Raw genomic sequence first — 20,134 nt, 5'->3', positions numbered from 1 at the left:
GAGCTGCTACTTGGTCAGGGGCAAACACGTTTGCAAAATTCTACAAATTTGATACCCTGGCTGAGGAGGACCTTGAGTTCTCTCATTCGGTGCTGCAGAGTCATCCGCACTCTCCCGCCCGTTTGGGAGCTTTGGTATAATCCCCATGGTCCTGACGGAGTCCCCAGCATCCACTTAGGACGTTAGAGAAAATAAGAATTTACTTACCGATAATTCTATTTCTCGTAGTCCGTAGTGGATGCTGGGCGCCCATCCCAAGTGCGGATTGTCTGCAATACTTGTACATAGTTATTGTTACAAACAAATTCGGGTTGTTATTGTTGTGAGCCGTCTGTTCAGAGGCTCCTACGTTTGTCATACTGTTAACTGGGTTCAGATCACAAGTTATACGGTGTGATTGGTGTGGCTGGTATGAGTCTTACCCGGGATTCAATATCCTTCCTTATTGTGTACGCTCGTCCGGGCACAGTATCCTAACTGAGGCTTGGAGGAGGGTCATAGGGGGAGGAGCCAGTACACACCACCTAATCCTAAAGCTTTATTTTTGTGCCCTGTCTCCTGCGGAGCCGCTATTCCCCATGGTCCTGACGGAGTCCCCAGCATCCACTACGGACTACGAGAAATAGAATTATCGGTAAGTAAATTCTTATTATTTCCTAGATAAATGAGTAGAGTGCTCGCCAAATGTTTATGGCCTTAACTTTGAAGGAATAAATGTACTGTAAGCAGTAACACCGAGCTGAGCATACATTACTTTGTTACAGATCAGCAGAGAGCCAGTAACGTACAGTTGTGCACAATGTCACCTATGGTTAGGACCTCTCTCACAAAACAAGTCACAAACCTGGGAGTCCACAGAGAAGTTAGCCACTGGGTGCAGCTTGTCCAGGAATGGCTGGATGTACTGCTCCGAGGAAAAACTAATGTTCCAGTTCAGGTAATGGGATTTTGGATCTGGGTTTAGCAAGGTAAAGGTGATCTCATAGCCTGAAGAGAAAATAAAGAAGTTCTTTAGATTCACCCTAGAGCTAGTCAATCGGTAGTGACAGCATATGGCTGGTTACGGATTCCCTCTTCATCACAAACCTGTTCTGCTCTTTCATCACACACAGGTATTCATGACACCATTTACAGTGATGAAAGGACAATTACATATGCACTTTGTAGAGATAATGTTGGACTTGTAACTCCTTCCTATCCTTGTGGTCAGTTCCTATGACATAGCATGAATATCAACTGAGTGAGAAAACACTATTTCCCCCACTTATTTGGACAACTTCTTATTGAACATAGCAGGCCGAGCCAATCTGTGGCTCTCCAGCTGTTGTCAAACTACATATCCCAGCATGCCCAGCCACAGTTTTAGCATTCCCTAATAGCAAAACTGTGGAAGGGCATGCTGGGACTTGTAGGTAAACAACAGCTGGAGAGTCACAGGTTGGCCAGGCCTGGACTATAGGAATATTACATCTAACCTGATTACCTGAGCATATTAGAGACAATAAAATACAGCAGTAAACAGAGAAAACAAAACACATAACGACTGTTAATGATCTGTGTCTGTACCTGGGCTGGACTTGAATGCTCTCCTGCTGTTCTCAAAGTCATCTTTATTGAATCTGTGACTGGAGATCCTATCAGACAGTGCCGATATGACAGCTTGTTCTGTAAATGACATGGTTTGAATAACACGCTCCACTTTACTATACAGGGTACGGCGGATGTCTTCAGTATTAAGTGATGAATCCAAAGAGAGCTTAACAAAGACTCTTCTGTGCTTCCCAATGTAGACATTGACCCCCTGAAAAGAGCAATATAATGCTTGATTAATTTTTCAATTAATTTTTCAAATAAAGTGCACCTATTGACCAGGAATTATAGGACCACAAAACATAAACGGCACCAAAATAAACAAAATCATGACAATTTGCCACAGGTGTATGCCCATATATTTCACAGCTGTGGTGGACAGCTATATATAGTATGCAGAGTGGTTTTACTATGCCTCCTCATTTTTCTACTGGCATTTACTTCCAAGTGCCTGTATTTCAAAAATGGAATGGAAAAGACAGATTCAGAAGCACCTGGGGCCTAATTCATGTTTGTATGGAACTACACAGCTGTATGGAAGCGGGTGTGCAGTTCTGTAAAATTAAATTCAGCAGAAGAAGTCTGTAGGCCTCCGATCACCAGCACGACCATCAGTTGTGATTCGCAACGTATTTAGATACTGGTCAGCCTAACACATAACTTATGCTGCGGCTGTGAACAATACCATGCACATTCGCAGAACCTACCCTATTGGATTTGTAGGTTATCCACTCTCTGCGAAGCCTGCTGCCATTGCTGAGCACTTTGTTAATGGCATGGCAACAGAAATGCATATAGTGTTCAAAACTAAACTCTATGGTGCTGGGCACGGGCCCTCACACAGTTCATGAGGGTGTGTGGAAGGAATTCAAATATGCAGAGTTCATCTCCGATTTCACACAGTCTGTTCTCTTGCAACAAGGATATGGCTGGTGCAAGCAAGCACAGACTGTGATGACTGCTATGAAGGCAAGTATATTTATAGGTGCAGTGCAGGACATAGATACATACAACTAAGCATATGGGATAATATCCACATTTAGTCTCATTCAGGCAACACAAGAGTAATTGCTACCAACTTTCCTGCAACTCTGACCTAGCCCTACATTTCCGATACAGGGTGCACAGTGGGAGACTATGGGCCTAATTCAGAGTTGATCGCAGCAGCAGATTTGTTAGCAGTTGGGCAAAACCATGTGCACTGCAGGGGGGGGGGGGGGGGGCAGATATAACATGTGCAGAGAGAGTTAGATTTGGGTGGGGTGTGTTCAAACTGAAATCTAAATTTATAGATTATCTAATGTCAGGTTCCAGAGAGTTCACTCACATTACACATTGTTCCAATGTCCATTGCATGGTTTCTAATGGCTGCCCAAGTCCCTATGGAGCTGGTCTCGCCCTGTGGTAACTGGTCCAATCCCCTAAGCATGGGCCCCTATCACTGCATTCTCCCGATGGGCCATTCTAGCCCCGGTCTGACACTGCATGCACAGTAGCATTGCGGAGACACAAAACAGAAGTGAAATGACTGCTAATGCGATCACTTCAGTTCTTACTGAGGATGGCAGTGGAGTACAGGGGAAAGGTAGAAGGTGACAGTGGATTGCAGTGGGTAACAGGATGGCAGAGAGTGAAGGGAGGAAGTGGGTAATGGAGGATGGCAGGGGTTGCCTGGGGCATGGAAGAGGGAGGCAGTGGGTGGCAGAGGGTGACTAGGAAGAGGCAGTGGATGTTTAATTAGTAAGTCTTCCACTGTTCCCACACTGTAAGCCAGTGATCCGAGGAGTCAGAAATAACAACTGATTTTCAGACTCCTTGGATCACTGGTTGAGAGATCAGAGGAGTCATCAGCCTGATGGTCAGCAACATCTAGTAGCAACCCCATGCTGAGATGGTCGCAGCTCACTTTGGGGTCGGGACTCACAATTTGAGAACCGCTGGAATAGATCATTAAAATAATGCACTTATGGCTGACATAACACACTTTATAGTGTAGCAAGGGTCACCAACATCCAATTTGGGAGTTTATACAGCCATTCCTGTAGTGTGTAGAGAATAACATTACAAAGTGACGGAGCCATAATACCTGGGGGAAAAGGTGTGTAGCTTCTGGTATAATATACAGTGAGAGAGACCCCTGTGAGCCTTTGTTCAGCTGGTGAAGAGCTTTATCCACTTCTGTAAAACATGAAAGTGTAAATAGAACATTTATTGGGTATTACTGAGAGATCCCATTTCTACATTGGAACACACCCACTAAAATGCTTTTAACCGATAATTATATTTTGAATACTCACAGAACATGTGATGGACTAATAAAATAACTGATGGGTACATATAAGACAAATCTCTTTATTTTAAAAATACAGGTAGAGTATCCCTTATCCGAATTATTCTGAAAACCATAGTTTTCGGTAGGTAGATTTATTTTTTAATTGATACTGCACACTCCTGCCCGCCATCCCCGGTCCCAATAATGCATTGCACCCGTGATGTGAGGAGCCAGTGGTGGTGGAAGCAGCCAGCGAGGAGTCGCGACACCCAGAGCCCTGACAGCCTCAGCCTGTGGAATCATCCTGTTCATGTAAGGCAAGATCTTTGGGACATGCTGCACAGGAGATGGGTGTGCAATGCTGGCATTATGTGTATCGGACACTATACTGGGGGCATTGTGTGTATCAGGCACTATACTGAGGAGCATTATGTGTATCGGGCACTATACTGGGGGGCATTTTTTGTATCAGGTGCTATACTGGGGGGCATTGTGTGTAACAGGCGTTATACTGAGGGGCATTATGTGTATCAGGCACTATATACTGGAAGGCATTGTGTGTATCAGGCGCTATACTGGGGGCATTAGGTCATATCAGTAGCATATAAATTCAGTACATGAGATAGTACACAAACTTTGTTGCATATTTTCATGTTTTGAAACCTTGTTTGATGCACAAATACAATATATTTGTGCGTATTTTAGGTTTTTGAGGTCTATATACAACATAAATGCATTCTCTTTTCACACCTCGGTTTCATCCTCAAAATAACGCATTGAAATATAAAAACATTCTGAAATACAGTATAATCCATTATCCAAAATGCTTATGGTCCCAAGCACTTTAGATAACGGATTCTCAACCCGTATAGACTAATATCTACAGGCACCTTTTAATGTACAGGTTAAGTGTTTAGTATAGAATGTTAAAAATAAGAATTTACTTACCGATAATTCTATTTCTCGGAGTCCGTAGTGGATGCTGGGGTTCCTGAAAGGACCATGGGGAATAGCGGCTCCGCAGGAGACAGGGCACAAAAAGTAAAGCTTTAGGATCAGGTGGTGTGCACTGGCTCCTCCCCCTATGACCCTCCTCCAAGCCAGTTAGGTACTGTGCCCGGACGAGCGTACACAATAAGGGAGGAATTTTGAATCCCGGGTAAGACTCATACCAGCCACACCAATCACACCGTACAACTTGTGATCTAAACCCAGTTAACAGTATGATAACAGCGGAGCCTCTGAAAAGATGGCTCACAACAATAATAACCCGATTTTTGTAACTATGTACAAGTATTGCAGATAATCCGCACTTGGGATGGGCGCCCAGCATCCACTACGGACTCCGAGAAATAGAATTATCGGTAAGTAAATTCTTATTTTCTCTATCGTCCTAGTGGATGCTGGGGTTCCTGAAAGGACCATGGGGATTATACCAAAGCTCCCAAACGGGCGGGAGAGTGCGGATGACTCTGCAGCACCGAATGAGAGAACTCCAGGTCCTCTTTTGCCAGGATATCAAATTTGTAGAATTTTACAAACGTGTTCTCCCCTGACCACGTAGCTGCTCGGCAGAGTTGTAATGCCGAGACCTCTCGGGCAGCCGCCCAAGATGAGCCCACCTTCCTTGTGGAATGGGCCTTAACCGATTTAGACTGTGGCAGGCCTGCCTCAGAATGTGCAAGTTGAATTGTGTTACAAATCCAACGAGCAATCGACTGCTTAGAAGCAGGCGCACCCAACTTGTTGGGTGCATACAGTATAAACAGCGAGTCAGATTTTCTGACTCCAGCCGTCCTGGAATATATTTTCAGGGCCCTGACAACTTCTAGCAACTTGGAGTCCTCCAAGTCCCTAGTAGGTGCAAGGCACCACAATAAGCTGGTTCAGGTGAAACACTGACACCACCTTAGGGAGAGAACTGGGGACGAGTCCGCAGCTCTGCCCTGTCCGAATGGACAAACAGATATGGGCTTTTTTGAGAAAAAACCACCAATTTGACACTCGCCTGGTCCAGGCCAGGGCCAAGAGCATGGTCACTTTTTATGTGAGATGCTGCAAATCCACATATTTGACTGGTTTTAAACCAATGTGATTTGAGAAATCCCAGAACTACGTTGAGATCCCACAGTGCCACTGGAGGCACAAAAAAGGGGTTTGTATATGCAATACTCCCTTGACAAACTTCTGGACTTCAGGAACTGAAGCCAATTCTTTCTGGAAGAAAATTTACAGGGCCGAATTTGAACCTTAATGGACCCCAATTTGAGGCCCATAGACACTCCTGTTTGCAGGAAATGCAGGAAACGACCGAGTTGAAATTTCTTTGTGGGGCCTTCCTGGCCTCACACCACGCAACAAATTTTCGCCACACGTGGTGATAATGTTGTGCGGTCACCTCCTTTCTGGCTTTGACCAGGGTAGGAATGACCTCTTCCGGAATGCCTTTTTTCCCTTAGGATCCGGCTTTCCATCGCCATGCCGACAAACGCAGCTGCGGTAAGTCTTGGAACAGACATGGTACTTGCTGAAGCAAGTCCCTTCTTAGCGGCAGAGGCCATAAGACCTCTGTAAGCATCTCTTGAAGTTCCGGGTACCAAGTCCTTCTTGGCCAATCCGGAGCCATGAGTATAGTTCTTACTCCTCTACGTCTTATAATTCTCAGCACCTTAGGTATGAGAAGCAGAGGAGGGAACACATACACCGACTGGTACACCCACGGTGTTACCAGAACGTCCACATCTATTGCCTGAGGGTCCCTTGACCTGGCGCAATACCTGTCCCGTTTTTTGTTCAGACGGGACGCCATCATGTCCACCTTTGGTATTTCCCAACGGTTTACAATCATGTGGAAAAAACTTCTCAATGAAGTTTCCACTCTCCCGGGTGGAGGTCGTGCTGAGGAAGTCTGCTTCCCAGTTTCCATTCCCGGGATGAAAAACTGCTGACAGTGTTATCACATGATTTTCCGCCCAGCGAAAAGTCCTTGCAGTTTCTGCCATTGCCCTCCTGCTTCTTGTGTCGCCCTGTCTGTTTACGTGGGCGACTGCCGTGATGTTTTTCCCACTGGATCAATACCGGCTGACCTTGAAGCAGAGGTCTTGCTAAGCTTAGAGCATTATAAATTTACCCTTAGCTCCAGTATATTTATGTGGAGAAAAGTCTCCATACTTGATCACACTCCCTGGAAATTTTTCCCTTGTGTGACTGCTCCCCAGCCTCTCAGGCTGGGCTCCGTGGTTACCAGCATCCAATCCTGAATGCCGAATCTGCGGCCCTCTAGAAGATGAGCACTCTATAACCACCACAGGAGAGACACCCTTGTCCTTGGATATTGGGTTATCCGCTGATGCATCTGAAGATGCGATCCGGACCATTTGTCCAGCAGATCCCACTGAAAAGTTCTTACGTGAAATCTGCCGAATGGAATTGCTTCGTAGGAAGCCACCATTATTACCAGGACCCTTGTGCAATGATGCACTGTTTTTAGGAGGTTCCTGACTTGCTCGGATAACTCCCTGGCTTTCTCTTCCGGGAGAAACACCTTTTTCTGGACTGTGTCCAGAATCATCCCTAGGCACAGCAGACGTGTCGTCGGGATCAGCTGCGATTTTGGAATATTTAGAATCCACCCGTGCTGATTGTAGCAGTATCCGAGATAGTGCTACTCCGACCTCCAACTGTTCCCTGGACTATGCCCCTATCAGGAGATCGTCCAAGTAAGGGATAATTAAGACGCCTTTTCTTCGAAGAAGAAACATCAATTCGGCCATTACCTTGGTAAAGACCCCGGGGTGCCGTGGACAATCCAAACGGCAGCGTCTGAAACTGATAGTGACAGTTCTGCACCACGAACCTGAGGTACCCTTAGTGAGAAGGGCAAATTTTGGACATAGAGGTAAGCATCCCTGATGTCCCGGGACACTATATAGTCCCCTTCTTCCTGGTTCGTTATCACTGCTCTGAGTGACTTCATCTTAATTTGAACCTTTGTAAGTGTTCTAAAAAATTTTTTTTTGAATAAGTCTCACCTAGCCTTCTGGCTTCAGTACCACAATATAGTGTGGAATAATACCCCTTTTCTGTAGTAGGAGGGGTAATTTAATTGTCACCTGCTGGGAACACAGCTTGTGAATTTTTTCCCATACTACCTCCTTGTCGGAGGGAGACTTGGTAAAGCAGACTTCAGGAGCCTGCGAAGGGGAAACGTCTCGACATTCCCATCTGTACCCCCGGGATACTACATGTAGGATCCAGGGGTCCTGTACGGTCTCAGCGCCATGCTGAGAACTTGTCAGACGCGGTGGAACGCTTCTGTTCCTGGGAATAGGCTGCCTGTTGCATTCTTCTTCCCTTTCCTCTATCCCTGGGCAGATATGATCTTATAGGGACGAGAGGACTGAGGCTGAAAAGACGGTGTCTTTTTCTGCAGAGATGTGACTTAGGGTAAAAAACGGTGGATTTTCCAGCAGTTGCCGTGACCACCAGGTCCGATGGACCGACCCCAAACAAGTCCTCTTCCTTTATACGGCCATACTGTGCCGTTTGGAATCTGCATCACCTGACCACTGTCGTGTCCATAACATCTTCTGGCAGTTATGGACATCGCGTTTATTCATGATGCCAGAGTGCAAATATCCCTCTGTGCATCTCGCATATATAGAAATGCTCTATAGTCAATAAAATACTGTCCCTGTCAAGGGTATCAATATTTTTAGTCAGGGAATCCGACCAAGCCACCCTAGCTCTGCACATCCAGGCTGAGGCGATCGCTGGCCGCAGTATAACACCAGTATGTGTGTATATACTTTTTATTATATTTTCCAGCCTTGTCAGCTGGTCCTTGAGGACGGCCCTATCTATAGACGGTACCGCCACTTGTTTTGATAAGCGTGTGAGCGCCTTATCCACCTTAAGGGGTGTTTCCCAACGCGCCCTAACTTCTGGCGGGAAAGGGTATACCGCCCATAATTTTCTATCGGGGGGAACCCACGCATCATCACACACTTTATTTAATTTATCTGATTCAGGAAAAACTATGGTAGTTTTTTCACATCCCACATAATACCCTCTTTTGTGGTACTTGTAGTATCAGAAATACGTAACACCTCCTTCATTGCCTTTAACGTGTGGCCCTAATAAGGAATACGTTTGTTTATTCACCGTCGACACTGGATTCAGTGTCCCTGTCTGTGTCTGTGTCGACCGACTAAAGTAAACGGGCGTTTTAAAAACCCTTGACGGTGTTTTTGAGACGTCTGGACCGTACTAATTGTTTGTCGGCCGTCTCATGTCGTCAACCGACCTTGCAGCGTGTTGACATTATCACGTAATTTCCTAAATAAGCCATCCATTCCGGTGTCGACTCCCTAGAGAGTGACATCACCATTACAGGCAATTGCTCCGCCTCCTCACCAACATCGTCCTCCTACCTGTCGACACACACGTACCGACACACAGCACACACACAGGGAATGCTCTGATAGAGGACAGGACCCACTAGCCCTTTGGAGAGACAGAGGGAGAGTTTGCCAGCACACACCAAAAACGCTATAATTATATAGGGACAACCTTATATAAGTGTTTTCCCTTATAGCATCTTAATATATATATAAGCATATCGCCAAATTAGTGCCCCCCCTCTCTGTTTTAACCCTGTTTCTGTAGTGCAGTGCAGGGGAGAGCCTGGGAGCCTTCCCTCCAGCCTTTCTGTGAGGGAAAATGGCGCTGTGTGCTGAGGAGATAGGCCCCGCCCCTTTTTCGGGCGGCCTCGTCTCCCGCTCTTAACGGATTCTGGCAGGGGTTAAATATCTCCATATAGCCTCCGGAGGCTATATGTGAGGTATTTTTAGCCAAAATAGGTATTCATTTGCCTCCCAGGGCGCCCCCCTCCCAGCGCCCTGCACCCTCAGTGACTGCCGTGTGAAGTGTGCTGAGAGGAAAATGGCGCACAGCTGCAGTGCTGTGCGCTACCTTTAGAAGACTGAGGAGTCTTCTGCCGCCGATTCTGGACCTCTTCTTACTTCAGCATCTGCAAGGGGGCCGGCGGCAAGGCTCCGGTGACCATCCAGGCTGTACCTGTGATCGTCCCTCTGGAGCTGATGTCCAGTAGCCAAGAAGCCAATCCATCCTGCACGCAGGTGAGTTCACTTCTTCTCCCCTAAGTCCCTCGTTGCAGTGATCCTGTTGCCAGCAGGACTCACTGTAAAATAAAAAACCTAAGCTAAACTTTCCTAAGCAGCTCTTTAGGAGAGCCACCTAGATTGCACCCTTCTCGGCCGGGCACAAAATCTAACTGGCTTGGAGGAGGGTCATAGGGGGAGGAGCCAGTGCACACCACCTGATCCTAAAGCTTTACTTTTTGTGCCCTGTCTCCTGCGGAGCCGCTATTCCCCATGGTCCTTTCAGGAACCCCAGCATCCACTAGGACGATAGAGAAACTTCCATTACTATATACCAGGAGTTACAAGGCAGACAAATACAGTAAGTCTGCAGTGTCTAACGGTGACGCCCTCTTGTGGCAAGTGCTGAATACAACATCTAGAAACATTGCAGTAATATATTCAAGGTAAGAATATGCATACATAAATAACACACACACTAATTTTATATATATCTTTCCAATTCAGCCGGCACTCCACGCTTCTATACACCTGGTCCCGGTGCCCACGTGCAGGTACACATACTCCTCCAACGATAACGCGGCACTCCAAGGGACTCGTCTCAAACGTACTTTATTTATGGTGTTAACATCAACATGTTTCGAGGCCGCAGCCTCTTCCTCAGGACTCACCGACAAACAAATAACAAACACACAAAAAGACATTTAAATACCTGATAGCCCTCTCCTGAATGCTGCAAGAGGGCGTAGATCCCTGAACATGGCAAATCCCTATCTGTAGCCACAATCGGCCAGAGGGCCTTTGTGGCATGTTTAATTACCGGACTAGTTGTAGAGAAACTGCTGGCCCATGGTAGAACTTTACAAGGCCTACTACTACGGGGTTGCATCAATCGTGATTGCGGCATACTCAATACTTGTTGTTTATTAGCCAACAACATCTTAGGGTCGTATCCTCTGATCGTAAATTTAGTTATCAAATCATCAATGGTGGCAGAAGCTTTTACTGTGTCACTAGTTATTCGGGCCACCCGCATCATTTGGGATAGAGGCAAACCATGCTTGAGTGGTAATGGATGATGGCTAGATGCCAGAAGAAAAGTATTTCTATCCACATCTTTGTTAAATACTTCTGTTTCAATAATACCCTCCTGGATCGTCACCTGTACATCTAAAAAATGTGCCTGCACTTCACTGCACACATAGGTAAATTTAATAGCAGAAGTACTACCATTAATCTCTTCCATTACAGCCGTAAACCGTTCCACACTACCCGACCACAACAAGAAAATATCATCGATGTATCTGGTATATAATTTAATACACCCAGATGCCATCGGATGATTCAGGAGCAATTTTTCTTCTTGCTCAAACATATAGACGTTGGCGTACGATGGGGATTGTTCGCCTTGACACTATTACCCTAAAAGGATTAAACGATAAAATTAACTGGAATAGTCTTTTGTAATTAGATACAGGGGCGTATAGTCCTTGTAATGAGTAATTATTTACAGGGTGATGAGCTGTATATCTTAACGGATGGGGTACTGCACGTCTAGGCACTTCTGGAGTAAGCGGGGCGGTAATCGATGTGGCTATGGTTCATATACTGATATGAAAGTAGTATGTGATATAGCCCTATATGAAGACTAAGAACGCTGTTTTTAGGCATATGTTGTAATGTGGTTTTATTTGTCTGTTCTCCCCCAGCCCTGTCCACTGACAGCGCCGTTCGATGATGTAAGGGTTGGTTTCCTCATGCTGGAACGCAAGCAGGAGGTTGCTTGGCAACATCCGCTTGCGTCTACCCGGAAGTGAGGCACCCGTGGACACTCGGCGGCGGGAGAACAGGAGGGCTATCAGGTATTTAAATGTCTTTTTGTGTGTTTGTTATTTGTTTGTCGTGAGTCCTGAGGAAGAGGCCTCGAAACATGTTGATGTTAACACTGTAAATAAAGTGCGTTTGAATATATATATATATATATAGATAGATAGTCACAGGGTTGGCGAAACTGGGAGACAGATGTCCACTGACCCCATATCACAAAACCAGGCGGCACTCCACGGATTTAGGTATAGAAGAAAATCTTTATGTGAAAAACAACATGGGAGTCCAACGTTTCAACACCGCGGCGGGTGTTTTTTTTTTCAAGGACACATGGTGAAGCAAACAGAGTTAAAACAATTCTTACCTTAAATGCTTTACACAAGCCACTGCTGTCGCACGAGGGCGGTGGGCGGGAGCGCCTCCGGCGTCCGGCCGCGTGTGATGACGTGACCGTTGCTAGGCGAACCAAGCGAAGCCCAGTCCGGCACATCTCGCGTGAGGAGTCAGTACCATCGCCAGGCAACCAGACGCGCTCAGTCCAGCGCCACTCACGAAAGCGGTTGGAGAGTGCGGAAACAATAAAGTGCAATGCGCATGTGAACAGTGGCAAATAGACATGTGACACATGGCTCATTAAGGGAAACAAAATTACGTTTCCAACGTGATGTAGTGAATTAAAAACAGACTGTGTGTTGCATGCACGGGGAGCATACATGTAATATGCAGGTCCCTGTGATCCTATGTCTGCTCAAGGCCAACATAAACATTCAAATTGGCTCTGTAATACTGTACTATATGCAGACAAAACTAAAGACAAACTTAGGTTGATATAGGATCATAAATAAACACAATCAGCAGCCCTAAATTAGGCTAATTAAACAGATATGGAAACACAGAGTGCACTATGCTGAAAAAGTTAGGCCACTAAGAAGACATTACAAGAAAATGCTCCGTGCTACTTTTTCATTAAGTCCGTTAGGAGCTACAGTATTAAGGCGGACAATCCATCGTGTTTCACACTGAGACAATAACTTCTGTCTATCGCCACCTCTATTGGAGATAGGGATGTGATCCACAATTTGGTATTTCAGGCTAGAAAGCGGGTGTTGACAAAGTTTGAAATGCCGGGCTACAGGCTGGTCGTTATCCTTGCCATCAATCGCGGCTTTGATGGCAGAACGATGGGGAGCCATGCGTTCTTTAAAAGTTCTAATGGTCTGTCCGACATACAATAGCCCACAAGGACACATGATGACATAAATGACATATTGTGAGCTACACGTAAGGAAATGATGTATCTTGTATTTCTTGCCCGTTTTAGGGTGTTGAAATAGGGAGCCCGATATGAGATAGTTGCACGTAGTGCATGAAGGACATTTAAAGCAGCCTTTGCGTGTGGACATAGTTACTTTTGGTGAGACGTCTGTATGGACAAGCAAGTCCCGTAAGTTTCGTCCGCGCCTGTAGCTAGGCATCACTGATTTATTATGAAAGCATGGTAGTGCAGTGTCACTTTTAACTATAGGCCAAAGCGCACTCACCGCTCTGGGTATTACTGCGCTGGCAGTGGTATATTCAGTGACCAACGGTATTTTTGTTGAAAGTGTTTCACACGGTTTCGGCTGTAGCAGTGATGTCCGAGATTTTGTCAACATCTCAATTTTCTGTTGATGTAACTTATTGTGTGGATAACCTCTGATTTTAAATTTGTCCACCACCTGTGTCAGTGCCAAATCCAATTCATCGGGATTACTGGTGATCCGTGCCACCCTGGTCATCTGGGACTTTGGTAGTCCTGCTTTCAAGGCCGGCGGATGGAGACTTGCATGCTCCAAAAGGGTATTTCGGTCGGTAGATTTATGAAAGACAGCAGTGTGGATATGGCGGTCCTTAATGGAGATGGAAACATCTAAATAATGGATCACTTCTGTACTATACTGGTACGTAAATCGAATTGGCGACTCGGCTAAGTTGATGGATGACAGGAGTTGTTGTAGACTGTCTTCATCGCCTGTCCAAAACAGGATCAAGTCATCAATATACCTCTTGTAAAGGAGGATGTTGCTGCTAATCAAAGGATTCGAGAAGAATAGCTCATGTTCTTTGGCAAACATATACACATTTGCTAGCGACGGTGCTATGCAAGAACCCATAGCGCAGCCGGTTACTTGTTCATAGTATTTCCCGTTGTGCAAAAAATAATTGCGTTGAAGGGTCAATTTGAGCAAGGTGATGAATAATTCGATGTCCAATGATTGAAAATTGTTATTTTCAAGGAAGGTTTTCATGATGGCCAACCCTTCCGTATGTGGAATCACGGAATGTAAGTTCTTAACATCCGATGTGCACATAATCGTGTCAACAGGGAGAACATCTATGGACGTCAAAAGATTCAAGAGATCTGTTGTATCTCTTAAGTATGTTGTTTGACTGGTCACCAAAGGTTGCACCATACGATCCAGGAACTTTGAAATCGAATAATATAAAGAGTCCCTCGCTGATATAATGGGCCTTATCGGTGGGTTTTTAGCGTCCTTGTGGATCTTCGGCAAGGAGTAAATCACCGGTACCTTAGGAAATTTTTGTATTAGACCATTTTTACTTTTTTCGTCAATTTTGCCTTGATTGAATGCTAATGATAGAAGCTTATCCACCTCCAATTTGTACCGGGCGGTCGGATTGCCCTGTAGTCTCCTGTATGTTGTATTGTCAGATAAAAGTTCATCTAGATCTTTGATGTACTGTGTTTTATCCTGTATAATGATGGCACCGCCTTTGTCGGCTGGACGTATTATGATGGTAGGATCCTCAGATAATGTTTTCAAGGCCATTTGTTCGCCCCTGGAAAGATTTGGAAAGATCTTAGGTTGCGCCATCTCATATCTCTCGACAGCGTTGTCCAGTAATCTTGAGAATGACTTGATAGAAGCATTTGTACTCTGCGGGTCAAAGGAGGATGTTGATTTAATGAAAGCAGCCTTATTTGGGCCTTCACTTGGTTGATGCTGAAAAAATTCACGCAATCTCAATGACCTTTCAAAGCGATACTGTTCAGTACGCCATTTGAAGGTGTCGTGTTGGTTGGTAGGTATAAATGACAACCCTCTGTTTAGAAGCCTGATCACGTCAGATGATAACGTTCTGGATGATAGATTGAAGATTAAATCTATGTTTTCTTCAATCTATCATCCAGAACGTTATCATCTGACGAGATCAGGCTTCTAAACAGAGGATTGTTATTTATACCTACCAACCAACACGACACCTTCAAATGGCGTACTGAACAGTATCGCTTTGAAAGGTCATTGAGATTGCGTGAATTTTTTCAGCATCAACCAAGTGAAGGCCCAAATAAGGCTGCTTTCATTAAATCAACATCCTCCTTTGACCCGCAGAGTACAAATGCTTCTATCAAGTCATTCTCAAGATTACTGGACAACGCTGTCGAGAGATATGAGATGGCGCAACCTAAGATCTTTCCAAATCTTTCCAGGGGCGAACAAATGGCCTTGAAAACATTATCTGAGGATCCTACCATCATAATACATCCAGCCGACAAAGGCGGTGCCATCATTATACAGGATAAAACACAGTACATCAAAGATCTAGATGAACTTTTATCTGACAATACAACATACAGGAGACTACAGGGCAATCCGACCGCCCGGTACAAATTGGAGGTGGATAAGCTTCTATCATTAGCATTCAATCAAGGCAAAATTGACGAAAAAAGTAAAAATGGTCTAATACAAAAATTTCCTAAGGTACCGGTGATTTACTCCTTGCCGAAGATCCACAAGGACGCTAAAAACCCACCGATAAGGCCCATTATATCAGCGAGGGACTCTTTATATTATTCGATTTCAAAGTTCCTGGATCGTATGGTGCAACCTTTGGTGACCAGTCAAACAACATACTTAAGAGATACAACAGATCTCTTGAATCTTTTGACGTCCATAGATGTTCTCCCTGTTGACACGATTATGTGCACATTGGATGTTAAGAACTTATATTCCGTGATTCCACATACGGAAGGGTTGGCCATCATGAAAACCTTCCTTGAAAATAACAATTTTCAATCATTGGACATCGAATTATTCATCACCTTGCTCAAATTGACCCTTCAACGCAATTATTTTTTGCACAACGGGAAATACTATGAACAAGTAACCGGCTGCGCTATGGGTTCTTGCATAGCACCGTCGCTAGCAAACGTGTATATGTTTGCCAAAGAACATGAGCTATTCTTCTCGAATCCTTTGATTAGCAGCAACATCCTCCTTTACAAGAGGTATATTGATGACTTGATCCTGTTTTGGACAGGCGATGAAGACAGTCTACAACAACTCCTGTCATCCATCAACTTAGCCGAGTCGCCAATTCGATTTACGTACCAGTATAGTACAGAAGTGATCCATTATTTAGATGTTTCCATCTCCATTAAGGACCGCCATATCCACACTGCTGTCTTTCATAAATCTACCGACCAAAATATCCTTTTGGAGCATGCAAGTTTCCATCCGCCGGCCTTGAAAGCAGGACTACCAAAGTCCCAGATGACCAGGGTGGCACGGATCACCAGTAATCCCGATGAATTGGATTTGGCACTGACACAGGTGGTGGACAAATTTAAAATCAGAGGTTATCCACACAATAAGTTACATCAACAGAAAATTGAGATGTTGACAAAATCTCGGACATCACTGCTACAGCCGAAACCGTGTGAAACACTTTCAACAAAAATACCGTTGGTCACTGAATATACCACTGCCAGCGCAGTAATACCCAGAGCGGTGAGTGCGCTTTGGCCTATAGTTAAAAGTGACACTGCACTACCATGCTTTCATAATAAATCAGTGATGCCTAGCTACAGGCGCGGACGAAACTTACGGGACTTGCTTGTCCATACAGACGTCTCACCAAAAGTAACTATGTCCACACGCAAAGGCTGCTTTAAATGTCCTTCATGCACTACGTGCAACTATCTCATATCGGGCTCCCTATTTCAACACCCTAAAACGGGCAAGAAATACAAGATACATCATTTCCTTACGTGTAGCTCACAATATGTCATTTATGTCATCATGTGTCCTTGTGGGCTATTGTATGTCGGACAGACCATTAGAACTTTTAAAGAACGCATGGCTCTCCATCGTTCTGCCATCAAAGCCGCGATTGATGGCAAGGATAACGACCAGCCTGTAGCCCGGCATTTCAAACTTTGTCAACACCCGCTTTCTAGCCTGAAATACCAAATTGTGGATCACATCCCTATCTCCAATAGAGGTGGCGATAGACAGAAGTTATTGTCTCAGTGTGAAACACGATGGATTGTCCGCCTTAATACTGTAGCTCCTAACGGACTTAATGAAAAAGTAGCATGGAGCATTTTCTTGTAATGTCTTCTTAGTGGCCTAACTTTTTCAGCATAGTGCACTCTGTGTTTCCATATCTGTTTAATTAGCCTAATTTAGGGCTGCTGATTGTGTTTATTTATGATCCTATATCAACCTAAGTTTGTCTTTAGTTTTGTCTGCATATAGTACAGTATTACAGAGCCAATTTGAATATGTTGGCCTTGAGCAGACATAGGATCACAGGGACCTGCATATTACATGTATGCTCCCCGTGCATGCAACACAGTCTGTTTTTAATTCACTACATCACGTTGGAAACGTAATTTTGTTTCCCTTATTGAGCCATGTGTCACATGTATATTTGCCACTGTTCACATGCACATTGCACTTTATTGTTTCCGCACTCTCCACCCGCTTTCGTGAGTGGCGTTGGACTGAGCGCGTCTGGTTGCCTGGCGACGGTACTGACTCCTCACGCGAGATGTGCCGGACTGGGCTTCGCTTGGTCGCCTAGCAACGGTCACGTCATCACACGCGGCCGGACGCCGGGTCCGCCGGAGGCGCTCCCGCCCACCCCCCTTGTGCGACAGCAGTGGCTTGTGTAAAGCATTTAAGGTAAGAATTGTTTTAACTCTGTTTGCTTCACCATGTGTCCTTGAAAAAAACACCCGCCGCTGTGTTGAAACGTTGGACTCCCATGTTGTTTTTCACATAAAGATTTTCTTCTATACCTAAATCCGTGGAGTGCCGCCTGGTTTTGTGATATGGGGTCAGTGGACATCTGTCTCCCAGTTTCGCCAACCCTGTGACTGTGCACATCAGAAGGAGGGCACCCCGGTATTGAGTTGAGATCATTGAGTGCCAACTATACTGCAATATATATATATATATACACCTCTCATTATTCCATTAACTACTGTGTACTACAGGAACACATCTGGTTTGCAACACTTTTCTAGACTTGCCACGATATATGATCCATACATTGGCTCCTCAGTACTACAGTCTCCCTCATCAGCGAGCATTTGTCAGCACAGTCTCAGGGAAAACATGCACGGATCACATGGGGCGATATTCGTCCACTTAATAGGTCTCCCTCATCAGCGAGCATTTGTCAGCAGAGACACATGATTTGAGTCGCACAACACATACTGTAGTCATATATTTGAGAAGACGCAAAGGTTACTTTCCATTTAGTCACACGCACAGTAGTCACCTATATCTAATAGCAATATCCCATGTAGGACCTGCCGGCCTGCGCCTAATTGACATAAGCGGGCATCACACTTACGTCACGGCACATTTTTTGACACAATACCCATTAGATGCACATCATATAATTTTGGATTAATTAACACACCTGACGTAACAGGGGACCACTGCCCGACAACCTCTAGTACAACAAACACATTGCCTATAGATCACGATCTACATTTAGCATACCACTTGTTCAACTATCAGATAGTTATAATGTTGGAAATACATATAATGAGATGTGCGCTGGATGCAAGTAGTGTGGTGGTGGGTTCTTTAATTGGTGAGATTACACTTTGTTCACAGTTGACAGACCCGTTCGGCATACAGAGAAGCGTCAGAGTTGCCACGGTAACCACCAGACGCAGCCGGAGTGATGTCATCACAAAGGGACCGGAAGTACAGCGGGAAGCCGCGACTCCGACCCACGCACGAGCACTGGCGGGCTTCTTCTTCATATAAGGTATGTTGTTTCACGTTTTGATTGTTATACACCTTGACAAAGGGGCGGGTAAGCCCCGAAACGTCGGCTTGTTTATTCACTTTTGAATACAGTTTTTCATTTTTGTAAAGCCTTGAGTGCCGCTGTCTTCTATTGGGATTCTATATATATATATATATATATATATATATATATATATATATATATATATATATATACACATACATACATACACACACACACACACACACACACACACATACATACATACATACACACACACGCTTTATTACTAGCTGCAACTAATGCTGCTATCTTACACAAAGACTTTCAACACCAGCAGCTACGAGTGTTATTGGAAGCTCATTTGGGTAGGGCTAGCTTTACCTCCAGTTTCAGGTCATTGTATATGACTGATTTGTGATGTTACCATCATCGTAATAGGTCAGCATTTTAAAAATAAAAGATAATAAACACTAACACACACTTATATGTATAGTAGTGCATGACCCTGTGACCCTGCCAGCTCTAATGATTACCGCAGTAGGAGAAAACGTAAGTCTTTGATTTATTGTTCTGTGGCATAGATGGGGATATTACATCTTTTCAGCTAGAAACAGCATCAGCAGAGAGTAAATGACATACTGTACACTCCGTACCCGACAGACTCTGCAGTGACAGAACCTCATCCTCCTCATTGCTTGTCCTTCTGTATTTGAACTCATATCGGCAATTGAAACTTGTATGAGCTGCAGAGGACAAATGTAATAATAAATAATAATAATAATAATAATAATAATAATAATATTTCAGAGAATCATTTCTGTTGAGCATAATTATTTTTAACATCTACTGCCAATATAGCACAGAAAAGGCCAGCAATATTTCAAGAGCTCATGTGGCATTTGAGAAAACTGAGGCGGATATAAAGAGAGAGGAGATCTGACTTTCTTTAAATACCTGGGTGTTTACTTGTACCTCTATACCCCATTGTTCCAGTGTCACACATTGGACTAAGCAAGAAAGCCCTATTATAGCCTCCAACACATTCAAGACAAATAAGCCATTGAGCACTAATTAGCTGTATGGTATTATTAGCTAAACTTGACAGGATGAAATGGGGAGAACACTGCATAAAGTCAAATTATATCTCTTCCAAAATAAGCTACAGATCTCACTGCACTACAGTACCACAGGGCCAGCAAGCATTCTGTCACCAGCATCAACTCTTTGAAGGTAACAGACAGATAAATGTTTCTTAAGTAATCAC

At 44.5% G+C, this 20,134-nt stretch overlaps 1 protein-coding gene across 2 annotated transcripts in view; it reads right to left on the bottom strand.

Moving 5' to 3' along the window:
* Positions 1-20,134, bottom strand: part of PIGS (phosphatidylinositol glycan anchor biosynthesis class S) — a 72,975-nt gene that overhangs the window by 37,527 nt on the left and 15,314 nt on the right. For both annotated transcript variants that reach the window (XM_063955980.1, XM_063955979.1), the window contains exons 4-7: positions 19,524-19,613; positions 3,677-3,768; positions 1,567-1,801; positions 845-987 (exon numbers count right to left, since the gene is read on the bottom strand). In XM_063955980.1, the coding sequence (XP_063812050.1) occupies positions 845-987; positions 1,567-1,801; positions 3,677-3,768; positions 19,524-19,613 (560 nt within the window). The remainder of the gene's footprint in view (positions 1-844; positions 988-1,566; positions 1,802-3,676; positions 3,769-19,523; positions 19,614-20,134) is intronic.

Source organism: Pseudophryne corroboree, chromosome 2 (genome assembly GCF_028390025.1).
Source record: "Pseudophryne corroboree isolate aPseCor3 chromosome 2, aPseCor3.hap2, whole genome shotgun sequence".
Lineage (NCBI taxonomy): Eukaryota > Metazoa > Chordata > Amphibia > Anura > Myobatrachidae > Pseudophryne > Pseudophryne corroboree.
The sequence above is the reverse complement of the archived record's forward strand: the minus strand, read 5'-3'. Positions and strand labels throughout refer to the sequence as shown.